This window comes from Erythrolamprus reginae, chromosome 7 (genome assembly GCF_031021105.1).
Source record: "Erythrolamprus reginae isolate rEryReg1 chromosome 7, rEryReg1.hap1, whole genome shotgun sequence".
In the NCBI taxonomy this organism is placed as follows: Eukaryota; Metazoa; Chordata; class Lepidosauria; order Squamata; family Dipsadidae; genus Erythrolamprus; species Erythrolamprus reginae.
The window spans coordinates 78,046,294-78,072,336 of record NC_091956.1 but is presented as its reverse complement, the minus strand read 5'-3'; the positions used below and the strand labels follow the sequence as shown (position 1 = coordinate 78,072,336).

The window sequence follows — 26,043 nt, the reverse complement described above, 5'->3', positions numbered from 1 at the left end:
ATTTTCCAATATTCCAGAAAACATTCATTTAATCATTAAAAAGAATCTAAAGTCAAGGAATGGAAATCAAATATTTTCTGTAAAAGTTGGGTGCCTTTTTCACAGCTACTTGCAATATAGCTACTTAAACAAAAAACCCTGGAGTTTTGGATTATTTAAATAGGTATCGGTTGATAGAGTTGATAATAGTTGAACAGTCTCAAATTCTCTAGCGGTTTGTGCAAGGTTATACTGACTATAATGTTTCTTTGCTTGAAATATATGGGAAATCTGATACTGAGGGGAAACTCTCAGATGGCATAAATTTCAGCATTTTCTTTTGAAGGGAGTCAGATACAAGGGAACTATTTATTTATTTATTTTGTCCAATACACACTGAGGGTTTTAGTGGGTATATATCTATATACACATAATAAAATACATGATGAAGGTTATAGAGGAGATACTCATAGTAAAATATATCTAAGAAAGAAGAGAAGAGAAGATATAGGAATAAAACATATCAATGAAAGAATAGAAAAAGAGATATAGGAATAGAAGAAAGGTATAGGAGATATAGGAGAGCAATAGGACAGGGGACAGAAGGCACTCTAGTGCACTTGTACTCGCCCCTTACTGACCTCTCAGGAATCTGGATAGGTCAACCCTAGATAATCTAAGGGTAAAGTGTTGGGGGTTTGGGGACGACACTATGGAGTCCGGTAATGAGTTCCACGCTTCGACAACTCGGTTACTGAAGTCATATTTTTTACAGTCAAGTTTGGAGCGGTTAATATTAAGTTTAAATCTGTTGTGTGCTCTTGTGTTGTTGTGGTTGAAGGTGAAATAGTCGCCGACAGGCAGGACGTTGCAGCATATGATCATATTTTTAGTTATACTGTATAGTTATATAGTTATATTTACAGCAGCATGAGGCTTACAACTTTAGCCTGATGATGGTGAATGTGATTTCACCGAAACGTCGCATAGACACTCAAAATATTACACGGGGCAAAATCCTAACTCAGAACAATCTACATATGGTGTATTGAAGGAACATCACAGCTCATATTTTTGCCTCTCGGCCCAACCCAGAACCATTTCCAAGGCAGTTAATTTTATTGATAGCCGACAATTCTATCTGTATGTGTCACGGGGGTTTTGTGGGTTTTTTTTGCTGATTTTGAAAATGAAGGGAGACTAGGATAGATCTATTTCAGCCTTATTTTGGCCTCATCAGCTAGCCATACCTTCACTGGGACTTGAACCTGCAACCTTTGCCTTGTAACTATATGTATATAGTTCAAAGCACCAAATCATTAATGTTAATCAGCAAATATAAGCCATGAAAACTGATTTTTCTGTAAACAATGTGTCTTTCCCCCCAAAAAAAATGGCTAGACAGATATATCTACCTTTTCACATATATTTTCAAATATTAAGTAATCAAAGGAGTCTACCGTTTGTTTTTTTTAAAGGTCTTTGCATACTTTAAAAGCGACCTGGAAACTGTTTGCTTTGGACTGGAAGTATATTTCTCTTTTACTAATTCCTCTTTTTAAAAGAGTAGAAAATCCACACCCTTACTATTTCTCCTCTGTAGAAGCCTTCCCTCCGGGTCTATCTGAGCTCTTTTCATCCCTAAGATAAATCTCTCAGGTGGATTCCCACCTGGCAAACCACTTGCCCTCCCCTGCCCTTTGTCATCTCCTTGCTCAGATATACCCCTCTTCCTTTGAACCGGGTAAGAAAAATGTCATGAATGGCTTTGTTATTAAAACCTAGCCTGACTCCTGACACAAAGCTTTCTTTATGTTTCCCCGAGGCTTCTTACTTGCAATGTTTCTTCCTCCAGGGAGAGGTTGACAGGCAGGTAACCTGGCACCTCCAAGGACAAGCAAGCTGAGCTCTTGTATTTCACAACAGAAGGTGGCCGCAACTAATCTCACCTTCTTCCAGGGTTTTCTGCTGAGAACACAAAGGAGAGAGAGGTGGTTTAGTGTTTTGCATTTGCAATAGGCATTCGGAGACATTTGTCCAAATTTCATATGAGTCAAAAAGAGGGGTGGAAAAATATTGACTGACCCCTGGCATCCTGGACATAAAGTGTTCCAACTCCTACCCTCAAAACGTCGCTACAGAGCACTGCAAGACAACTAGACACAAGAACAGTTTTTTCCCCCGAAGGCCACCACTCATGTTGCTTTTGATCTTTCCCCCAACATACACACAAACATACATGGTATGTTTGTGTGTATGTTTGCTTTTAATAATGGGGTTTTAGCGTTTTTTAAATTATTAGATTTGTTCTTACATTGTTCTTGTTCTTGTTGTGAGCCGCCCCGAGTCTACGGAGAGGGACTGCATACAAATCTAATAAATAAACTAACTAACTAACTAACTAACTAACTAACTAACTAACTAACTAACTAACTAACTAACTAACTTCAGATTGTGTCCCCTTGTTCTTGTATTCACTTTCCTATTAAAAACACTTCCCCCCTGAACCTTATTTAACCCTTTAACATATTTAAATGTTTCAATCATGTCCCCCCCCTTGACTCTGTAAACTGCTTAATGAGGGCTGTAAAGCACTGTGAAGCAATATTTATTTATTTATTCAATTGATTTATTTATTAAATATTTATTTATTTATTCAATAAATCAATAATTTATTCAATTATTCCATTGAGGACCTGTATACTACATGAGTCAAAAAGAGGGCGGGGAAAATATTTACTGACCCCTCGCATCCTGGACATAAACTGTTTCAACTCCTACGCTCAAAACGTCGCTGCAGAGCACTGCAAGACAACTAAACACAAGAACAGTTTTTTCCTGAACGTCATCACTCTATTAAACAAATAATTCCCTCAACACTATCAGACTTTTTACTAAATCTGCACTTCTATTTCTACTAGTTTTTCTCATCATTCCTATCATCCTTTTCCTCCCACTTAGGACTGTATGGTTGCAAAATTTTATTTTATTTATTTGTTTGTTTGTTTGTTTGTTTTGTCCAATACACAATAATACACAATGAAGGTTATAGTGGATATAGTAGAGAAGAAATACAAGATATAGGAGAGACTATAGGACAGGGGACGGAAGGCACTCTAGTGCACTTATGTACGCTCCTTACTGACCTCTTAGGAATCTGGATAGGGCAACCGTGGATAGTCTAAGGGTAAAATGTTGGGGGTTAGGAGATGATACTACAGAGTCCGGTAATGAGTTCCACGCTTCGACAACCCGATTACTAAAGTCATATTTTTTACAGTCAAGTTTGCAGTGATTAATATTAATCTTGAATCTGTTGTGTGCTCTTGTGCTGTTGTGGTTGAAGCTGAAGTTGTCTTTGACAGGCAGGACATTGCAGCATATGATCTTGTGGGCAATACTTAGATCATGTTTGAGGCGTCATAGTTCTAAGCTTTCAAGACCCAGGATTGTAAGCCTAGTTTCGTAGGGTATTCTGTTTCGAGTGGAGGAATGAAGGGCTCTTCTTGTGAAGTATCTTTGAACATTTTCAAGGGTGTTAATGTCTGAGATGCGATATGGGTTCCAAACAGATGAGCTGTATTCAAGGATGGGTCTGGCGAAATTATTTTTTTTAAAAGCATATCTTGTGAACATCCCCGCTGACTTACTTTCAAATGTTTAATTTATGCAATACAAAACAAGGCCTTCTCTTTGACAATAGCTGTTTCTCCTTTACATTACTTGTGCTTTATAAACTAGTATATAAATTATAAAGTAACAAATTCTCTGTGTGTCCAATCACACTTGGCCAATAAAGAATTCTATTCTCTATCTATCTCTATTCTAATATAAATAAAATATTTTTATGTGCTAAAAAATATGCATTCAAATTGGAGGGGAAACAATAAATAGTATGGAAGGAGAAAGAGAAACAGCAATATTGATAATATTAATTCAGGTGGATAAACCTGAGTGTTCATTTCACTTAATGAAGACTAAAGTGTTAAGTCCGAGCAAGTGTATAAAAATAATATTGACTATCCTGAGAATTGTTTCAAATTATTAGAGCAGAAAGATCAGTATGACATTAGAAGATAAGATTAGCTTTCATTTCGTGTTCAGATAGTCCTCATTTAGCAATTACAATTGGGACTGATCACTTGATTGTTAAGTGAAGCGGGCATTAAGTGAAACAACAAATGTCCTGTGATCTTATTTCAGCTTTCCTTTGCAGATATGTGAGAGTTGTAAATGTGACAATTGGTCATAAAGTTTGTTTTTTTTTATCATTGTTACAAGAGCAAAGTATCACTAAATGAGGGGGTCATAAAATGAGGACCAGCTGTTTCTTTAATTCAGAAACATCTGTTTTGTTCACATGAAAGTTCCTATTGAGTATATATAGTCAAACCATGTTTTATGGTATGACACCCGAGTAGTTAGGATTCCACAATGTGTTATGCCATAATTATGGTCAGTGAGTTGAATCTTGATGAATCTAATCAAAGAAAAGCAGAGTAGAGCTTAGTGCTATAGTATGTTTAAACTAAGGCAATAAACATATTTGCATACAATGCTAAATCCAAGCTTACAATTCTAGGTTTAGAAAGCTTAGAATTACATCGTCTTAAAACACAACCTAAGCATACCCCATAAAATCATTTGCTGCAACGTTCTTCCTGTCAACGACTACTTCATCTTCAACCACAACAACACATGAGCACACAACAGATACAAACTTAAAGTAAACTGCTCTAAACTCGACTGCAGGAAATACGACTTTAGTAACCAAGTAGTTGGTGCATGGAACTCTCTACCAGACTCTGTAGTATCATCACCTAACCCCCAAAAACTTTACTCTTAGACTATTCACTCTTGATCTCTCCCAATTCCTAAGAGGTCAATAAAGGGCGTGCATAAGTGCACCAGAATACTTTCCAGTCCCTGTCCTAATGTTTCTCTTTTACTAATATCATGCATATAAATATTATATGTTTGTATATCACCAATACGTATTTGACGAATGAATGAATGAATGAATGAATGCATGAATGAATGAATGAAAGTAAGCTACTACATCACTTTCATGACCATTGATAGAATATCAGCTGCAAACTTATAGATTTGTGTGCCCATGTGCAGCTGTTCCTTTGCGTAAGTCATTTAGCCCTAAACAAGTTGTTAACCTGTTCTTAAAACATAAGCTTGTTTGTTTGTTTACAGAAAAGATGGCACCCCATACAGGATCTGTAGGACCAGTTGGTTTACCTCTGGAAACCGAAGAACAACTGATTAAGCGAATGATGGCCAGGAGGCAAAAGATAATTGCAGAAATACTTCAAACAGAAAGAGATTATCTTAGTGATCTGGAACTCTGCATCAGAATAGTGGTTGAGCCATTGAAAAAAAGGCAGGTAAGGATGTTTTGGTCCTTCCCTCCTTCCTTCCTTCCTTCCTTCCTTCCTTCCTTCCTCCCTCCCTCCCTCCCTCCCTCCCTCCCTCCCTCCCTGCTCCTTTTCTACCTTTATCTGAGAAAAGCAAAGAAGCTGGATGCAATTGCTAGCTTAGTTTCAGGTCCAATTCAAACTGTTGGTCATTATGTTGGTCTTAGTCTAGAATTAAGACGCCTTAAACAAGATCTAAGTATTGCCCACAAGATCATATGCTGCAATGTCCTGCCCGTCGGCGACTACTTCAGCTTCAACCACAACAACACAAGAGCACACAACAGATTTAAACTTAATATTAACCGCTCCAAACTTGACTGTAAAAAATATGACTTCAGTAACCGAGTTGTCGAAGTATGGAACTCATTACCGGACTCCATAGTGTCATCCCCAAACCCCCAACACTTTACCCTTAGATTATCTACGGTTGACCTATCCAGATTCCTAAGAGGTCAGTAAGGGGCAAGTACAAGTGCACTAGAGTGCCTTCCGTCCCCTGTCCTATCGCTCTCCTATATCTCCTATACCTTTCTCCTATTCCTATATCTCTTCTTCTATTCTTTCATTGATATGTTCTATTACTATATCTTCTTTTCTATTTTTTCATAGATATATTTTATTATGAGTATCTCCTCTATAACCTTCATCATGTATTTTACTATGTGTATATAGATATATACCCACTAAAACCCTCATTGTGTATTGGACAAAATGAATAAATAAAATAAAATAAATTATCTTGAAAGCCCTTTATGACATGGGTCCAGGAGCTCTGAAGAACTAGCTTACTCCATAAGTCGCCGCACTCATTCTACTGAAAAGATACTACTTCGGATCGTGTCGGTCAAACAATTTTGGCTGGTGGGGTCCATTAGAAAGAGAACCTAGTTGTGTTTACAAGATAAATGAAGCATAAACTAGGTGATTGAATTTTACTTAGTGTGATGTGTGATAAACTTAGTGATGAGCCCTTCACTCCTCCACTCGAAACAGAACACCCTACGAGACTAGACTTTCAATCCTGGGCCTAGAAAGCTTAGAACTAAGATGCCTCGAACATGATCTAAGTATTGCCCACAAGATTATATGCTGCAACGTCCTGCCTGTCGGCGACTACTTCAGCTTCAACCACAACAACACAAGAGCACACAACCGATTTAAACTTAATATTAACCACTCCAAACTTGACTGTAAAAAATATGACTTCAGTAACCGAGTTATCGAAGCGTGGAACTCATTATCTGACTTCATAGTGTCATCCCCAAACCCTCAACACTTTACCCTTAGATTATCTACGGTTGACCTATCCAGATTCCTAAGAGGTCAGTAAGGGGCGAGTACAAGTGCACTAGAGTGCCTTCCGTCCCCTGTGCTATTGCTCTCCTATATCTCCTATATCTCCTATAACTTTCTTCTATTCCTATATGTCTTTTTCTATTCTTTCATTTATATGTTTTATTCCTATATCTTCTCTTCTTTCTTAGATATATTTTACTATGAGTACTGTATATCCTCTATAACCTTCATTATGTATTTTACTATGTCTATACCCACTAAATCCCTCATTGTGTATTGGACAAAATCAATCAATAAATAAATAAACTTACGGTTCAGTCAGTTGTGTGTATACAGGAACCCAAATTGAGAAAGAGAATATTCAGTTAATTGGTGGTATGTCATGCGAAATACATGTGTGCATATAATTCCTCTGCTACATGAGTTGTAATAGGTGCCAGTTTGCTTCCTGGTCGAATTCAAAGCATTTAATGGCAAGGGACCAAGTTACCTGAGGAACATATTGTCCCAACTACATCAATCTATCCCACCCAGTCAAGCAGGGAGGTCATGTGTCGAATCCCATTAGTCAAGGAGTTTGAACTGGCAGAACAGCAACCGAGTTGTCCAAGCGTGGAACTCATTACCTGACTCAGTAGTGTCAACCCCTAACCCCCAACATTTTTCCCTTAGACTCTCCACGATTGACCTCTCCAGGTTCCTTAGAGGTCAGTAAGGGGCGTGCATAAGTGCACCAGTGTGCCTTCCGTCCCCTGTCCAATTGTCTCTCCTTATCTTTTCTTATCTTTTTCTTATCTTTTCTTCCTTTCAAATATGTTCACCTATACTTTTATATTTTTTCTTCTATTCTTTTCTTTGTTTGTATTATTACATATCTATTCTCTTCAATGTGTATTATGTGTTGGAAAAAATAAATAAATAAATAACATGGGGCTGTTGTTTTGCTTGAAAAATGAATGTTTTTATTATTGTTGTGAGCCGCCCCGAGGCTTCGGAGAGGGGCGGCATACAAATCTAATAAAATAAAATAAAATATCTTCTAGAGCAGTGTTTTTCAATCAGTGTGCCGTGGCACACTAGTGTGCCGTGAGACATGGTCAGGTGTGCCGTGGGGAAATTAGACATGGGTCCCCAAACTACCATTCCTGCCAGGATATCCCTTTTGGGTTCAATGAAACAGACCCAGGTTTCACACTTAGTGAGTATAAATACAATTAGAAACTATATTATTAACTATATGTATAATATGTACTGCGTTAGAGTGTCATTTTGTGTCATTTTGGTTGGTGGTGTGCTCCAGGATTTTGTAAATGTAAAAAATATGCCACGGCTCAAAAAAGGTTGAAAACCACTGATGTAGAGCAGTGTTTTTCAACCAGTGTGCCGCGGCACACTAGTGTGCCGTGAGACATGGTCAGGTGTGCCGCGAAGCTCAGAGAAAGAAAGAAAGCAGGAGAGAGAGAAAGAGAAAGAAAGCAAGAGAGAGAGAGAGAGAAAGCAAGAGAAAGAGCGCGCGAGAGAGAAAGAGAACAAGAGAGAGAGAAAGAGAGAAAGAGAACAAGAGAAAGAAAGAGAGAAAGAAAGAGAGAGAAAGAAAGAGAGAGAGAGAAAGAGAGGGAGGGAAGGAGAGAGAGAGAAAGACATAGAGGGAGGTAGGGAGGGAGAGAGAAAGAGCAAAAAAGAGGAAGGAAGGAAGGAAGGAAGAGAAAGAAAGAGGGATGGAGAGAGAGAAAGAAAGAGGAACGAAGGGAGAGAAAGAGGGAGAGAAAAATAGAGCGAAAGGGAGGAAGAGAGAGAATTTTTTTGTCCAAACTTTTTTTAGCCCTCCCCGCCCCGCTCAATGTGCCCCAGGGTTTCGTAAATGTAAAAAATATGCCACGGCTCCAAAAAGGTTGAAAACCACTGATGTAGAGTACCCTTCTGAGCAAAAAGTGTTGATTGACACTAGTAGCATTCCATTTTTTCATCAGTTTTTGCCCATTGTTTTGGTTTTATTAGATTGCTCGACTTGACGTGGACAGCTTATTTAGCAACATTGAATCGGTCCATGAAATATCATCCAAGCTGTTGTCATTGTTGGAAGAAGCAACGTCAGATGTGGAACCAGCCATACAAGTAATTGGTATGTTGTTGGCTTCCTGAATTCTACAGTGCTAACCGTGGCAATAACAACACTTGTAATAACAATGCTGTGATAATTTGCCCATTGCCCCAACCAGAGTCTATTTTTCCAAACTACCATTCCAAGCAGTGTGCAAATGAAAGATGGCGAATCAGGACCATAATCAGCTGGAAACATCATCTCTCTCCCGGCTTAATTCAGGTGTTAACAGCTCCTATCAGACTTTCTTATTGATGCTCTTCCTGCAGCATATAATTGTACTAACTGGGTCAAATATCTTTTATTTGGGCGAGCCCTGGCCCGAGGTAGCTCTAACAAACTTTGTCATTACTAGGCCCTTCTGGATTTGTCAGGCTGGAAACAGTAGCCCTGGTTGTCAATCAGTGTTTGAGAGCAGAGATATCCACTTGTGGGGGCGTAAAAAGCTAACACATAGCACAGAGACAGTGAAGGGTGTGGGCGTGCCTTATTTTGTGGGTGGGGCTTGCCAGCCTTATGATCAGGTGGGAGTGGCTTGATCATATGACAGGGGATGGCTTAAAGATCACGTGACTGGCTTAAAGGTGGCCAATTTAACGTCATTCACGTCAAGGGGTTTGGGTTAGGGTTAGAGTTAGGGGACCTGGCCTGGCCTCACCTCAAAGAGGTTAAATAAGGTCCAGGAGAGAAGTGTTTTTAATAGGAAAGTGAACACAAGAACAAGAGGACACAATCTGAAGTTAGTTGGGGGAAAGATCAAAAGCAACATGAGAAAATATTATTTTACTGAAAGAGTAGTAGATCCTTGGAACAAACTTCCAGCAGATGTGGTTGGTAAATCCACAGTAACTGAATTTAAACATGCCTGGGATAAACATATGTCCATCCTAAGATAAAATACAAAAAATAGTATAAGGGCAGACTAGATGGACCATGAGGTCTTTTTCTGCCGTCAGTCTTCTATGTTTCTATACAATTTCCCTATCTATTTACTATTACTATGTACATTGTGTTTTGTGTTGTGAGCCGCCCCGAGTCTTCAGAGAGAGGGGCGGCATAAATATCTAATAAATTAATTACTAAGCATCCAAGATATACTATTTAATTCTATGTATATATGGCATATCTGTACATATATATTACACGCAGGCACACAAAAATATACATTATCTACTATATAAACTGTTTGTGTATGTACACATACACAGCTCTTCTAAAATCATACATAATCAATCTCATTTACTGTGATAGGAAAAACATACCCAGAACCCAGAAGGGAGCCACCCCGAGTTTTCGGAGCAGGCCAGCATACAATTCTAATAGATGGATGGATGGATGGATGGATGGATGGATGGATGGATGGATGGATGGATAGATAGATAGATAGATAGATAGATAGATAGATAGATAGATAGATAGATAAGAGAGAGAGAGAGTGTGTGAGAGAGAGATATAATAGATAGATAGATAGATAGATAGATAGATAGATAAGAGAGAGAGAGAAATAGATAGACAGACAGATAGATAGATAGATAGATAGATAGATGAGAGAGAGAGAGAGATAATAGATAGATAGATAGATAGATAGATAAGAGAGAGAGAGAGAGTGTGAGAGAGTGAGAGAGAGAGAGAGAGATAATAGATAGATAGATAGATAGATAAGAAAGAGAGAGTGAGAGAGAGAGAGAGAGAGAATAGATGGATAGATAGATAGATAGATAGATAGATAGATAGATAGATAGATAGATTCAAAATTTTTCCACCAATTCTGTACCTGACCAAATTTTTACTACCGGTTTCGCATACCTGACTGTACCCCTAGGAGTCCATCACTACACAGAGGTCTTCAAACATGGCAACTTTAAGACTTGTTTGAAGACCTCTGACATAGCAGAACTCTTATCTGGGGCTGAAACAAATGGGTGGTATTTTGCACTGCTAACCTGTCATTTTCCTTTTTTTTTTAACCTCCTGCTCAGGATGTGGCTATTGAGAGCTGTGTTTCATATTACTTGGCTTTCAAGCATGCTATGAAATGGAGAGGATTGTTTTTGTAGCTCTTTTTCTTAAGAGGATATGCAAACAGATCGATTGACTGGCTCTAGGAGTTTCCAAGATACATGTGACTGGATGGTGTTATTTAACCCTTTTCAAATTAACCTCCCCTCCCCAGAGATGAGTTGTATTGCTCTAACTACACTCTAAACCTCCACTAACCCTGAATATTTATTAGATTATATTTTGGTTTTCATTTAGGAGCTCAAAGTAGCTTACAGTCCTGGTGTATTTCCATACCTAAGACTGAGCTTGAATTTTATTTATTTTTATTTATTTGTTTTGTCAAGTACTGGTTCTGCTTAGGAAAAAAAAGGAGAAAGCTGCATACGGAGAGGGGCGGCATACAAATCTAATAAATAATAATAATAATAATAATAATAATAATAATAATAATAGGAACATCTTCATACAGATTAAAACAAGGGCTTTAAAAGTTTCCCAAATTGTGCTTTATTTAATGTCATATAAAGCAAACATAACTGACCTTCCATATATTTCTGAATTTAACCTAATATTCCTCACAATGTCTCATTTCACCTGAGTTTTTTTATTGTTTGGGTTTGGGTTTTTTTTTTTTTTTCCTATGAATGCAAAAGCTAAATAACTTGATTTTTTCAGTTGGCCATCATTTATAATATAATGTAATTCAATATACAGTGGTAGACTTTAAGAGAAACCCTTCCACCCTTCCACCTCTCACAATACTAGACAACACAGTATCAACAGTAGAGACCTTCAAATTTCTAGGTTCTATCATATCTCAAGACCTAAAATGGTCACCTAACATCAAAAACATCATCAAAAAAGCACAACAAAGAATGTTCTTTCTGCGCCAGCTCAGGAAGCTCAAACTGCCCAAGGAGCTGCTGATTCAGTTCTACAGAGGAATCATTGAGTCTGTCATCTGCACCTCTATCACTGTCTGGTTTGGTGCTGCAACCCAACAGAACCGACACAGACTTCAGAGGAGAATCAGAACTGCAGAAAAAACAATTGCTGCCAACCTGCCTTCCATTGAGGACCTGTAGACTGCACGAGTCAAAAAGAGGGCGGGTAAAATATTTACTGACCCCTCACATCCTGGACACAAATTGTTTCAACTCCTACCCTCAAAACGTCGCTACAGAGCACTGCACACCAAGACAACTAGACACAAGAACAGTTTTTTCCCCCGAACGCCATCACTCTACTAAACAAATAATTCCCTCAACACTGTCAGACTTTCTACTAAATCTGCACTTCTATTCTACTAGTTTTTCCTCATCATTCCTTTCACCCATGTTGACTGTATGACTGTAACTTGTTGCGTATATCCTAAGATTTTTATTAATATTGCTTCTTCATTGCTTATTTGACCCCTATGACAATCATTAAGTGTCGTACCCCATGATTCTTGACAAATGTATATTTTATTTTATGTACGCTGAGAGCATCTGCACCAAGACAAATTCCTTGTGTGTCCAATCACACTTGGCCAATAAAATTCTATTCTATTCTATTCTATATTCCATAAATAATTTGTTAGATCAGGAAGGATGGGCTAACATACTTAGAACACATTCATGCATTTTCTTGCTATGAGGAATATTTTTTCATGGGTATCCTTCTATGCTTTTTCAACTTCTCAGTCTAGCCTATACCTCTGATGACCACCCATCCAAATTCTAAAGAGAACCAAAGCTGAAGATTTAGTCACATTGAATAAGTGTTTAACCTCCATGAATATACATGCACGTTCAACTCTCTTTCTCTCTCTCATACACACACACACACACACACACACACACACACACACGTATGGGGTGAAGATCTGGTTCAAATTTGACATCAAAATTGTGAGTAGAGATCTGAAGATAGCAAGATTTACTTTGGAGCATTTGAGTTTGAAGATGTAATTCATAAATACTGTACAGTGATCCCTCGATTTTCGCAATCTCGTTCTTCGCTAAACGCTATATCACGATTTTTCCCACCCGATGACATCACTCTCTTCCTTCCTTTCTCATCTTTCTTTCTCTCTCTCTTTCTCTATCTTGCTTCTTCCTCTCTCACACTCTCTTCCTCCCTCTCTCATCTCTTTCTTTCCTTCTCTCTCTTTCTCTATCTCTCCCCCTCTTGCTGGCGGGCGGCGGGCGGGCGAGCGGGGGCATCAGCGAGGAAGACCCAGGGAAGGTTCCTTCAGCCGCCCAGCAGCTGATCTGCTCGGCAGCGCCGCAGCAGCGAGGAGCCGAATCGGGGTTTCCCCGCCGCCCATGCAAAGGGGAAACCCCGATCTTCGTCTGCTCGCTGCTGCTGCGCTGCCGAGCAGATCAGCTGCTGGGCGGCCGAAGAAACCTTCCCTGGGTCTTCCCCGCCGCCCACGCAAACTCCACCATCTGCGCATGCGCGGCCATGAAAAAAGGGCACGCATGCGCAGATGGTGTTTTTACTTCCGCAACCCTACATCGCGAAAAATCGATTATTGCAAGGGGTCTTGGAACGGAACCCTCGCGATAATCGAGGGATCACTGTATATCCAACTTACGCTGCAGTGGAAAAGCACCAAAATGTCCAGCGTGCTTTAAGTAACCTGTAACTTTCTGGTTGTTTCACACTACATAAAGTTTTGCTTTGTCTTTTTAAAAAACAAATAAAACATAACAAATCATGATTTGTTGACTGGGATATCGGCTGGGTTTAAACAACATATCACACCCTAAAGTTAGATCTTAGCGCAAATGACACAGAACACTAAAACAAAAGGAAGTGTTCAAGTGTTCGCCTCCAAACTGATTGAACTGTTGTTCATAAAATCATACATCACAATGTACTCCCTGTTAGCGACTACTTCACCTTTAACAACAACAACACAAGAGCACGCAATAGATACAAACTAAATGTAAATCGCTCCAAAACTAGACTGCAGAAAATAAGATTTCAGCAATAGAGTGGTCAACGCCTGGAATTCACTACCGGACTCTGTTGCTTCTTCCCCCAACTCCAAAATCTTCAACCTTACATTATCTACAATAGACCTCTCCCCTTTTCTAAGAGGTCTGTAAGGGGCGTGCATAAGTGCACCTTTGTGCCTACCGTTCCTGTCCAAATGTCTTTTTTTATCTTTTCTATCTCTACTTTATACTTATATTATGTTAAACATACTGCAATACAATACCATATTTGTATGACAAATAAAATAAATAAATACAGATTTAAAGGGATTAATGAAACCAGCCAATGTATAGTTAATCTTAGAAGAAACAAGACTATTATTGTTGATGGTAAGAGTTGCTATGTGATTCCTGGTTTAGAGGCAACAAGATAGAAAAAATAATCATATTTCATTATAGCTAATTATAAGTTGAATGGCTTTTTTGAGACAGCCTTCTGCAGCATCCAAGGACACTCTGATTGAAGGCCTTTGGTAGGTTGTTGATTTGTATTCTTAGTAGTGTTATTAAAGTAAATGATGTGAATGGCTGAGGTTTCCTCTTCTTAGGCAGGCAGTAAAAAGGACATGGCTCCATTTAATCATATCCATATGCACGTTATCTGTAATGAAAGCTGTGCATTTAGCCTCTTGTCAACTCAGTTCACCTTTCCATGTTTGGCATTTATCTTAGTTACTAGACACAAAGGAAAATTCAAAGACTGAATTGTTTTGTCCCCAAATTACCTAGAAACCGAAATAAATACATTGCATGCTGCTGCTGCTTTTTATAGATATGTTTTTGCAGCCGAGGTATCAAATGCGACCATGTCTTATGTTTTCACATTTCTGTACCTGCATCACACTCTTAATGAGAAGTAAATTCTTTTCAGGAGGTTTCTTTCTAGTTGCTTTTAAGAAGTCAAAGACTGATTTCCTTTTTGGAATTTTTTATTTTATTTTTTATTTATTCGTTTGTCCAATGCACAAATACATAGGAAGAAAAATAGACATGTAGTAATATATATAAGGGTAAAAGTGAACTTAGGGGAGAGGATATATATGATAAGTGAGAGAAAGGAAAGACAATTGGACAGGGGACAAAAGGCACACCAGTATGCCCCTTACTGACCTCTTAGAAACCTGGAGAGGTCAATCGTGGAGAGTCTAAGGGAGAAGTGTTGGGGGTTAGGGGTTGACACTATTGAGTCCGGTAATGAGTTCCACGCTTCGATAACTCGATTGTTGAAATCATATTTTTTACAGTCAAGTTTAGAGCGGTTCGTATTAAGTTTGAATCTGTTGCGTGCTCTTGTGTTGTTGCGGTTGAAGCTGAAGTAGTCATTGACCGGTAGGAATGTGCTTTTCTTTGTGCTTTTCATAAGTGCTTCGTGTTTCAAAATCAGGTACAGTCTCGGTGTGCCACTGAAGCTGGTTATCATCGGGTTCCTACCCTTATTGTGACTATTGAACAAAGGAAGAATGGTTTAATTTAGTGTCCAGTATAAATCAAGGCAGGGTAGTGTTTAATACCACTGACAATACTTCTACCCTTCAAAAGGACTTTGGCCATGTAACTGAATGGTCTAACAACTGGCAACTTCAAATCTTTACCAACAAATGCTCCGTCCTACACATTGGTAAAAAGAATCCGAATACTAAATACATACTTGGTAAAAACTGAACTAACAGAGGACCCTCACTCAATCAAAGACCTTGGAGTACTCATTTCCAATGACCTAAGTGCTAGAGCCCACTGTAACAGCATTGCCAAAAAAGCATTAAGAATTGTAAACCTAATCTTACGTAGCTTCTTCTCTAGAAACACTGATTTATTAACCAGAGCATACAAAACATTCGTCAGACCTAGTCTAGAATATAGCTCACCTGTGTGGATTCCCACTGCATATCAGATATTAATACAATTGAAGGAGTCCAGAAATACTTCACAAGAAGAATCCTTCACTCCTCCTCACGTAATAAATTACCCTACTCCTCCAGACTTCAAATACTAAATCTAGAAAATTTACAACTACGTCGTCTCCAAACTGATTTAACTGTTGTTCATAAAATCATACACCATGTACTCCCTGTCAGTGACTACTTCACCTTTAACAACAACAACACAAGAGCATGTAATAGATACAAACTGAATGTAAATTGCTCCAAACGTGACTGCAGAGAATACGATTTCAGCAATAGAGTGGTCACCGCCTGGAACTCATTACCTGAGTCTGTTGTTGCTTCCCCCAACCCCAAAATCTTCAACCTTACATTATCTACAATTGACCTCTCCCCTTTTCTAAGAGGTCTGTAAGGGGTGTGCATAAGTGCACTTATGTGCCTAATGTCCCTGTCCTACTGTCTTATTATCCTTTCTATTACTACGTTCTACTTATGTTATGTTAATATGTACTATAATACTATACTTGTTTGACAAATAAATAAATAAAAAATAAATAAACTGTCCAGGGCAGCCTGTTCTAAAAGAAAACATCTCATGAGCTCAATAAAACTTCTCAAACTCAAGAGATATTTACTTTCAGAATGGGCTGTTCTGGACACAATGGTGAGGAACATGATGGAGGTACCAATACAAGTGTCAGGTAGTGTTGTGGTTAGCTCAGGGCCAGCTCCTGTAACGGGGAATTTGGATTTTGGCCTAGGAGAGTCCTCAGGTTCCCAGAGACTTATCTTACTGCCATCAGCTTCAGACAGTGAGGATTCCTTGCCAAGGTTAGATGCTGGGGAAGAAGAAGTCTCCGGAGAGGGGCGGCATACAAATCCAATAAATAAAAAATAAATAATAAATAAAAATAAGAAGAAGAATCAGACAGAGAGATGGATGCAGCCAGCCCATTAGTTAATGACCCCATTAGTGGGTCATTGGACTTGGAGGAGGAGGATCGGTGGATAGATGACAGAATGCGCAGGCTCATGGCTAGAAGGGGCCAAATGCGTAGGTATCATCAGAGACAAGCTGTGGCTGAGGCAATTAGGCTAATGGGGCTACTGATAAATTTTCCAGTATTGCAGGAAGCGCATATAGGAGATTATCCATTTGGAGAAGGAGACGTCGTGTTTGCATTTTGTTCCTGGTTTTTCACAGACCCTTGGGGATATTTCACAGCTAAGTAAAATCTTGTGGACTGACTGGAAGAGGTCTGGCTGTGACAGTTCCACAGCTGCTCTTATCTGCTTTGCTTGTTTTTGTTCTTGCAACTTTCAAGGACTGTTATCTGTAATTTGCTCAGTTTAAAGTGTGTGTGCACAGCTTTATTTTGGATAAACGGCTTTTCTGTTTACTTTACAACAATGTGTGTGTTTGAATTTACATTTCTGATTTAATTGGGGCTCGTAACGTGAAGCCTGGCATAACAGGTAGGATGTGTGTCTCGTGGTAGGGTGCAATTTGAGGGTGGTAGGTCGGGCAGGGCAGGCTGTGATACTACTACCGAGTGTGGAGGGGCATAAAATGTTTACTTCTTCCTTGGAGTAGCATAACAGAAAATAAATCAGAAGCACTGATTTAGAACAATATTCCATAATTGCAGCACTACCACTGAGGAGGCCAACTGAGTTTCCAATGCATAGGTAGATAAAGCAGGAAACGGAATTTCCAAGACCAATTGTAATGATTGACTTTTAATGTTACTGGGGTTTTTAGATTAACTGGTTTAAATTAATTGGATTTAGGATATTCATATTGTTTTCTTTTATATGTTGTAAGCCGCCCCGAGTCAATAGATAGATAGATAGATAGAGACAGAGACAGAGACAGAGAGAGAGAGAGAGAGATGGATAGATAGATAGATAGATAGATAGATAGATAGATAGATAGAGATAGATAGATAGATAGATAGATAGATAGATAAAGATAGATAGATAGATAGATAGATAGATAGATAGATAGAGATAGATAGATAGATAGATAGATATAGATAGGAGAGAGAGAGAGAGAGATAGAGATAGAGAGAGAGAGAGAGAGGAAAGAGACAGAGAGATAGAGAGATAGATAGAGAGATAGATAGATAGATAGATAGATAGATAGAGATAGATAGATAGATAGATAGATAGATAGATAGAGATAGAGATAGATAGATAGATATAGATAGAGAGAGAGAGAGAGAGATAGAGAGAGAGAGATAGATAGATAGAGAGATAGATAGATAGATAGATAGATAGATAGATAGAGATAGATAGATAGATATAGATAGATAGATAGATATAGATAGATAGATAGATAGATAGATATAGATAGATAGATAGAGAGAGAGATAGAGAGAGAGAGAGAGAGATAGATAGATATAGATAGATAGATAGATAGATAGAGAGAGAGAGTGAGATAGATAGATAGATAGATAGATAGATAGATAGATAGATAGATAGATAGATAGATAGATAGATAGATAAAGTGTCCTGCAGATTTTAGAGGAGACAATATATCCCTTTACAAATTTTAGGTAAACCGTGTATCATTTGACAGTGGTTTTATTTTCGCTTGTATGTATTTTTGACTTTCCCAGGTGAGGTGTTTCTACAGATTAAAGCGGTACTAGAAGAAGCATACAAAATCTACTGTTACCATCACGATGATGCTCACCTTCTTCTGGAATTCTATGAAAAGGATGATGAACTGAAACAATGCATAAAAGACTGTTTGCAGTCCTTGAAGTAAGATTAATTTAGAAAACATTGTTTCCGTTTTTTTGTTCATTGTACAACATATGCGAGAGCTAATGTTTATTATAAATCCTAAATTATGTGAGAGTTGGAGGGGATTATATTTTTCAAAAGCTTGTTTTATTAGGGGTGTTTCTGTTTTTTACAAGAAGTTACTTGATTAGATTTATCTAATGTTTTGGATTCCTTCTGCAGGACTTCAAAGAATTAAAAATCTTAGCAAAAATACAATATTACTTTTCATCGTTGTTTGACTTTATTGTTATAAAGATAAAAAACTAATTCAAACTAAAAAATGAAAGAGTGAAAATAAAACCTAAAGTGCACAAAAGAAAAATAGAAAGGGGAAAAAAAAGAAAAGATATATAAAGAAATAACATACACTTTTATCACAAGTATAAACAATTTCAATTACTTATCACTTTCTCATAAAATACAACAAATGATCTCTTTTTCTCATATCCCATATCTTACTTATAAACAATCATTACAGCCTTATTATTTCAGTACTGATCAGCAAAAATGCATGGAGGATTATCAGAGATAACAAGATATTTATTTAACCTAAATCAACATTATATTCCTCCCTTTTAATAATCTTGATCTTTAGTTGCTACTCTCTTCAAATAATGTCTTGGAATTTGATTTCTTTTCATTTTTTTGTTTATACTCACAAAATTCTTTAAAGATTTAACCTCTTTTGTAAATCTAATATAGGAAACCTATGTAGGTTATTTGGTTTGGTATTTATATCTACAGAACCTTTTCATTATTAAGATATCAGCCAATTTTTTTATATGTCCAGTATAACATGTTTTTCCATGGCACAACCTGTCATTTTAAAATTAAATTTAAATCAATTGTCATCATGTCAGGTAACACTTGTTCCACTTTCATAGCATATTTTAAAAATATTCCAAAGAGGCCCATACTTTTAAAACTAGTTGATTGTTCAAAAAAAAAAATTCAATATATTTAATGTTAAAACATTTTGCTTCATTCTGTATTAGTAAATTGAGTGTTCATCTCCTTTGATTGTAACATTTAGTCATTCCAGTTCCCTCTATTGTCTATTAGTTAAAGTTTTATTACTGGTAAGTTTTTTAAAATACCTGTGTTTCCCCCAAAATAAGTCCCTGTCTTATTTTTTTTGAACCCTGAAATAAGCATTTGGCCTTATAGATAGAATAGAATAGAATTTTTATTGGCCAAGTGTGATTGGATACACAAGGAATTTGTCTTGGTGCATATGCTCTCAGCGTACATAAAATAAAATATACATTTGTCAAGAATCATGTGATACAACACTTAATGATTGTCATAGGGGCCAAATAAGCAATGAAGAAGCAATATTAATAAAAATCTTAGGATATACGCAACAAGTTACAGTCATACAGTCAACATGGGAGGAAATGGGTGATAGGAATGATGAGAAAAACTAGTAGAATAGAAGTGCAGATTTAGTAGAAAGTCTGACAGTGTTGAGGGAATTATTTGTTTAGCAGAGTGATGGCGTTCGGGAAAAAACTGTTCTTGTGTCTAGTTGTCTTGGTGTGCAGTGCTCTGTAGCGATGTTTTGAGGGTAGGAGTTGAAACAGTTTGTGTCCAGGATGTGAGGGGTCAGTAAATATTTTCCCCGCCCTCTTTTTGACTCGTGCAGTCTACAGGTCCTCAATGGAAGGCAGGTTGGCAGCGATTGTTTTTTCTGCAGTTCTGATTGTCCTCTGAAGTCTGTGTCGATCCTGTTGGGTTGCAGCACCAAACTAGACAGTTATAGACATAGTTCCCTCTAAGCTGAGCAGGTGAGCAATCGCTCACTTAAAAATCATCATCAACTCAGAGTTTTCCAAACCTGCCCAGAAGCCGAGAGGGAAATTTTATTATTATTTCTGTGTCGCCCAGTCCCGAAGGGACTGCCGCTCAGACACTATACTTTTCCACCCACTCCAAAAATAATTTAGAGAGAACACTGGTTATAGAGGTTATTGCCAAGCATTCAAAAGCCTGATTGGTCTTATTTCCCCCCCCCCCATCCCCGTTCTCCAGTGTGTTAGCACTGAAGTCTCAAAATGTCCTTAATCAGACCAGCTTCAGGGCCGACAAATAATTCATTGAGAAATCAATAAAAGTGAAACACCTTTCAGCACCCTTGAAAATGTCAAAAGATATTTCACCAGAAGAGCCCTTCACTCCTCCACTCGAAACAGAATATCCTACGAAAATAGACTAACAATCCTGGGCCTAGAAAGCCTAGAACTACGACGCCTAAAACACGATTTGAGTATTTCCCAAAAGATCATATGCTGCAACATCCTACCGGTCAATGACTACTTCAGCTTCAACCGCAATAACACAAGAGCACGCAACAGATTCAAACTTAATACGAACCGCTCCAAACTTGACTGTAAAAAATATGATTTCAACAACCGAGTTATCGAAGCGTGGAACTCATTACCGGACTCAATAGTGTCAACCCCTAACCCCCAACATTTCTCCCTTTTCTCTCTCCACAATTGACCTCTCCAGGTTCCTAAGAGGCCAGTAAGGGGCATACTGGTGTGCCTTTCGTCCCCTGCCAATTGTCTTTCCTTTCTTCCAACTATCCTATATATTCTCTTTCTTTCATATATCCTCTCCTCTAAGTTCACTTTCACCCTCTTTTATATTATCACATGTCTATCTTTCTTCCTATGTATTTGTGTATTGGACAAATGAATAAAATAAAATAAAAATAAATAAATTACTATTGCTTTTCTTAAGAAACTGCTAATGATTCCATATTTCTTTTTCTTTTTGCAGAAAGATCTATGAAGAAGGGTAAGTTATATTTATTTGGATGCATTACAATATTACATCCATCCTTCATTTGGTATGGCTAATTGTGACCCCTATTTATATGTATAATACAGGTAGTCCTCAACTTACAACGGTTTATTTAGTGGCTGTTCCAGTTTGACATCCTATGAATAATTTTGAGAGTCATTTAGGCATGAACACACACATATATATAGCTGCAAAGAAATGAGAAACCTTCTGTGTGAAGCTTTTGCATTTTAGTTTAAACAGAAAAACTGATGAAGTAGGAGCTCCCCCAAGCTGTCAGATCTGGCTTGAATAACTCTGCTCAGACAACTGAGTTCCTGGCAGAATTTAATTTCTTCATTCTGCAGCATCGATCCTTTTATTTCGTTTTGCTTTTAAGTAAAGTCTTCTTCACGTTGAGCATGAATCCTGATGACTTCATAGACATGTACTGCAGTTCATGTGGTTTTCTTAGAGATAATATGGAAGTGAAATTTTTATTATTATTATTATTATTATTATTATTATTATTATTATTATTATTATTATTAATTGGATTTGTATGCCGCCCCTCTCCGGAGACTCGGAGCGGCTAACAGCAATAACAAGACAGTATACAATAATTATCCAATACTAAAAACAATTAAAAACCCATTATTATAAAAACCAAACATACATACAGACATACCATGCATAAAATTGTAACGGCCTAGGAGGAAAGAGTATCTCAGTTCCCCCATGCCTGGCGGCAGTGGTGGGTTTTAAGGAGCTTACAAAAGGCAAGGAGGGTGGGGGTAACTCTGATCTCTGGGGGGAGTTGGTTCCAGAGGGTCGGGGCCGCCACAGAGAAGGGTCTTCCCCTGGGTCCCGCCAGACGGCATTGTTGAGTCGACGGGTCCCGGAGAAGGCCAACTCTGTGGGACCTAACTGGTCGCTGGGATTCGTGCACCAGAAGGCGGTCCCGGAGATATTCTGGTCCGATGCCATGAAGGGCTTTATAGGTCATAACCAACACTTTGAATTGTGACCGGAAACTGATCGGCAACCAATGCAGACTGCAGAGTGTTGGTGTGACATGGGCATATTTAGGAAAGCCCATGATAGCTCTCGCAGCTGCATGTTATTTACGAAATTACCCTGCCATGATATACCTGGGAAAAATAATAGCAATTCCAATGTGTCAGTGAGTGAACAGTGAAGGACAACAACTTCATCAACGGTTTATTAGTCTAGTCTAGCCTAGCCTAGCCTAGCTGAGTCCAGTCCAGTCCAGCCAAGTCCAATCCAATTCAATTGCTATTAGTGTCAGATTGTTGTGAAAGCTAATTATTACAAGGAAATGCATTCTTCTTCTTCTTCTTCCTTATTTTGCAAGAATTCTCCTTTGTTCTTAACATGGCTTAATTTAAATTTCAGGGGGAAACCAAATCTACTTGATATGGGATCTTTGATGATCAAGCCAATACAACGTGTAATGAAGTATCCTTTGCTGTTGTGTGAACTCTTGAATGCCACTCCGAGGTCTCACCCCGACTACAGAGCATTGCAGGATGCCTTGGGTGCCATGAAAGATATGAATATGAATATAAACGAACTTAAAAGGAGGAAGGATATAGGTAAGAGAAAGTCAACAGTTTGGGATATCTGTAAGGGACTTGCTTGTAGGACCTTTTCAGAACAATGAAAGGACCATTGTAGAAAATAAGATGCTGGACCATATTAATTTCCTCCCTGTATGGAATAAAATGTAAAACGTGCATACCTGACAAGCAGCAGCAAGCAGCTTCCTTTGTAGGATTCACCATGCATCAATTATATAGGGCAGGGGGAGATGTCTCAATTCCCCCATGCCTGACGGCAGAGGTGGGTCTTCAGAAGCTTTCGAAAAGCAAGGAGGGTGGGGGCAATCCTAATCTCTGGGAGAAGGCTCTTCTCCTGGGTCCCGCCAGACGACATTGTTTAGTCGACGGGACCTGGAGAAGGCCAACTCTGTGGGACCTAACTGGTCGCTGGGATTCGTGCGGCAGAAGGCGGTCCCAGAGCAGGGATTGCTGGAATTCAGTGGGCATCTCTCGTAACCACCATAATTTTGCTCTGAACTGTGGTCCTAAGTCAAGAACTACCTGTACAAGAGCCCTAATCTGTTTAACTATTTAACAAACTACAATTGGCTGGTTTCACATATATTGTCCAGTCAGCAGTGAAATCTACTTACTTTTCCTACAAGTTTGGAAGAGCACACTTCGTGCGCACCCACTCTCTTTGCTTGCCCGCACCCGCGCTTTTTCACCCATGCTCTGCTTATGCCTGCACTTTTTAAACCCTCTATGCATGCACATAAAGTTTGCGCATGCTCAGAGGGTTTAAAAAAGAAAATGCCAGTGTCCGGAGAGGTGGGCGGAGCCTTGCTTTGCTGCCGCTACCAGGTCTCTGAACCACCAGCAGCTGCCACTACCAGTTTGCCCGGACCAGGCCGAACGGGTAACATTTCACCCCTGTGTCCAGTCTTATATTATGGTAAATTAAAATCGAATTAATCCCATTCTGTATTATCATGATTTGTAAATGCAGCACTCACTTAATGTGACAATAATCTACACTTTGAATTTGGCTTACTTTTCGTTAGGCATGTTCATTATTTGGACGCTATACACAGAAGTTTATCTAACCACAAAGTAGGGCTGTTTGGAATTTGACAACTCAGATCTGGGAGTCCAATAAAAACAAGTGTACGGAGAGGGGCGGCCTACAAATCTAATAAATAATAATAATAATAATAATAATAATAATAATAATAATAATAATAATAACTTCCCAGGAGCTAAACTTGAAGACGTAGTAAGGGGCTCATAATCCTGAAAAAAAAGCTAAGCCTATTCATATTATGAGAAAATGGTTTATTGTGATGTCAAAATACAGGCAAAGGCCATGATAGTTGAGTGGATCCTGAAACATATTATAACATGTTTTTTTGTAGGATCAAAGCAATATTCATCTCGTTCACAATTCAGTTTTCAACAATTACTAGCCTCAAAGTGATAGACATTCCTTGCATTTAGAGTTCATGGGCATCTCGTTTCTTTATGCGGGAATGCCCTTCAGCTATAGTTCTTCATAAAGAGCAATATATTCTTATCCATAGGCAAAAACATATATCATTAAATCCCAGAACTAAAAGGCACATTTTGTTCCCATCTTATTTAGCTTACTGCATTAGAAAACTGAAAAAAATTGCTACAGCTCTAGTATTTGCATTTGCTGAAGGCATATAAATAAATAAAATTAAGCATTTTTTTTCCTTATTGTATCTGAGCTTCTCCCAGATAGAATTTTGCTTTGCAAACACATGCAAATTGCTGTGGAATTCAAGCATCTGTACATTTTGCAATTCATAGAATAAAGGCTGCTATTGAAAATGACAAGTAACAATGAGTGAAATCTAACTTTTAAAAAGTTTATGTGGCTATCAGGACTTGATTATCTCTTCTTTCCATCAGTAGAGCAAATTGTAGCCTCTGTTTCTTTATTGTTCTAATCTAGTGATAGCATTAAAAAAAAGTAGATAGAACTTCGCTGGTGCCTTATTTGTTATTTTTAATGTGATTTGTTTGATTACAGTGCTTAAGTATAAGAAGAACGATGAAGATGAATCTTTGAAGGATAAATTTTCGAAGTTAAATATTCACTCAATTAGTAAAAAGTCCAAGAGAGTGACTGGTCACCTGAAGATTTTGACAGGAGGAGAGCCCCAGGTAATCACTTGTTGTGTTTACACATCATACTAAACTATGGTATGTTTAGACAAGAGTAATCAAATCTTTGCTGGATTTACTCACATCAATAATTTACAATCCACAGTGGCCAATTTCAATGCAACCACAACTAAGTCAACTTTGTTATGGCATAGTGCTGAGGCATCAAACTGGATTACCTTGAGGGCCAGATCTGATTGTAAGTCTCCCTGGGCTGGCCAGGAGGAGGGATATGGGATGGACGTCTCCTACAGCACTTTGCCAGACCCATCCTCGAATACAGACCCATCCTCGAATACAGCTCATCTGTTTGGAACCCATATCGCATCTCAGACATTAACACCCTTGAAAATGTCCAAAGATACTTCACCAGAAGAGCCCTTCACTCCTCCACTCGAAACAGAATTCCCTACGAGACTAGACATTCAATCCTGGGCCTAGAAAGTTTAGAACTAAGACGCCATAAACAAGATCTAAGTATTGCCCACAGGATCATATGCTGCAACGTCCTGCCTGTCGGCGACTACTTCAGCTTCAACCACAACAACACAAGAGCACACAACAGATTTAAACTTAATATTAACCGCTCCAAACTTTACTGTAAAAAATATGACTTCCGTAACTGAGTTGTCGAAGCGTGGAACTCATTACCGGACTCCATAGTGTCATCCCCAAACCCCCAACACTTTACCCTTAGATTATCCACGGTTGACCTATCCAGATTCCTAAGAGGTCAGTAAGGGGCGAGTACAAGTGCACTAGAGTGCCTTCCGTCCCCTGTGCTATTGCTCTCCTATATCTCCTATACCTTTCTTCTATTCCTATATCTCTTCTTCTATTATTTCATTGATATGTTCTATTCCTATATCTTCTTTTCTATTATTTCTTAGATATATTTTACTATGAGTATCTCCTCTATAACCTTCATCATGTATTTTACTATGTGTATATAGATATATACCCAGTAAAACCCTCATTGTGTATTGGACAAAATAAATAAATAAGTAAATAAATAAATAAAATGGGGCATGGAGG

At 38.3% G+C, this 26,043-nt stretch overlaps 1 protein-coding gene across 1 annotated transcript in view; it reads left to right on the top strand.

Moving 5' to 3' along the window:
* The window catches only part of ARHGEF38 (Rho guanine nucleotide exchange factor 38), a 52,281-nt gene that overhangs the window by 12,331 nt on the left and 13,907 nt on the right, over window positions 1-26,043 (top strand). Inside the window, exons 2-7 of the mRNA XM_070757932.1 lie at window positions 5,185-5,375; window positions 8,703-8,826; window positions 18,298-18,445; window positions 21,254-21,271; window positions 22,673-22,872; window positions 24,875-25,008. Of these exons, the coding sequence (XP_070614033.1) occupies window positions 5,185-5,375; window positions 8,703-8,826; window positions 18,298-18,445; window positions 21,254-21,271; window positions 22,673-22,872; window positions 24,875-25,008 (815 nt within the window). The remainder of the gene's footprint in view (window positions 1-5,184; window positions 5,376-8,702; window positions 8,827-18,297; window positions 18,446-21,253; window positions 21,272-22,672; window positions 22,873-24,874; window positions 25,009-26,043) is intronic.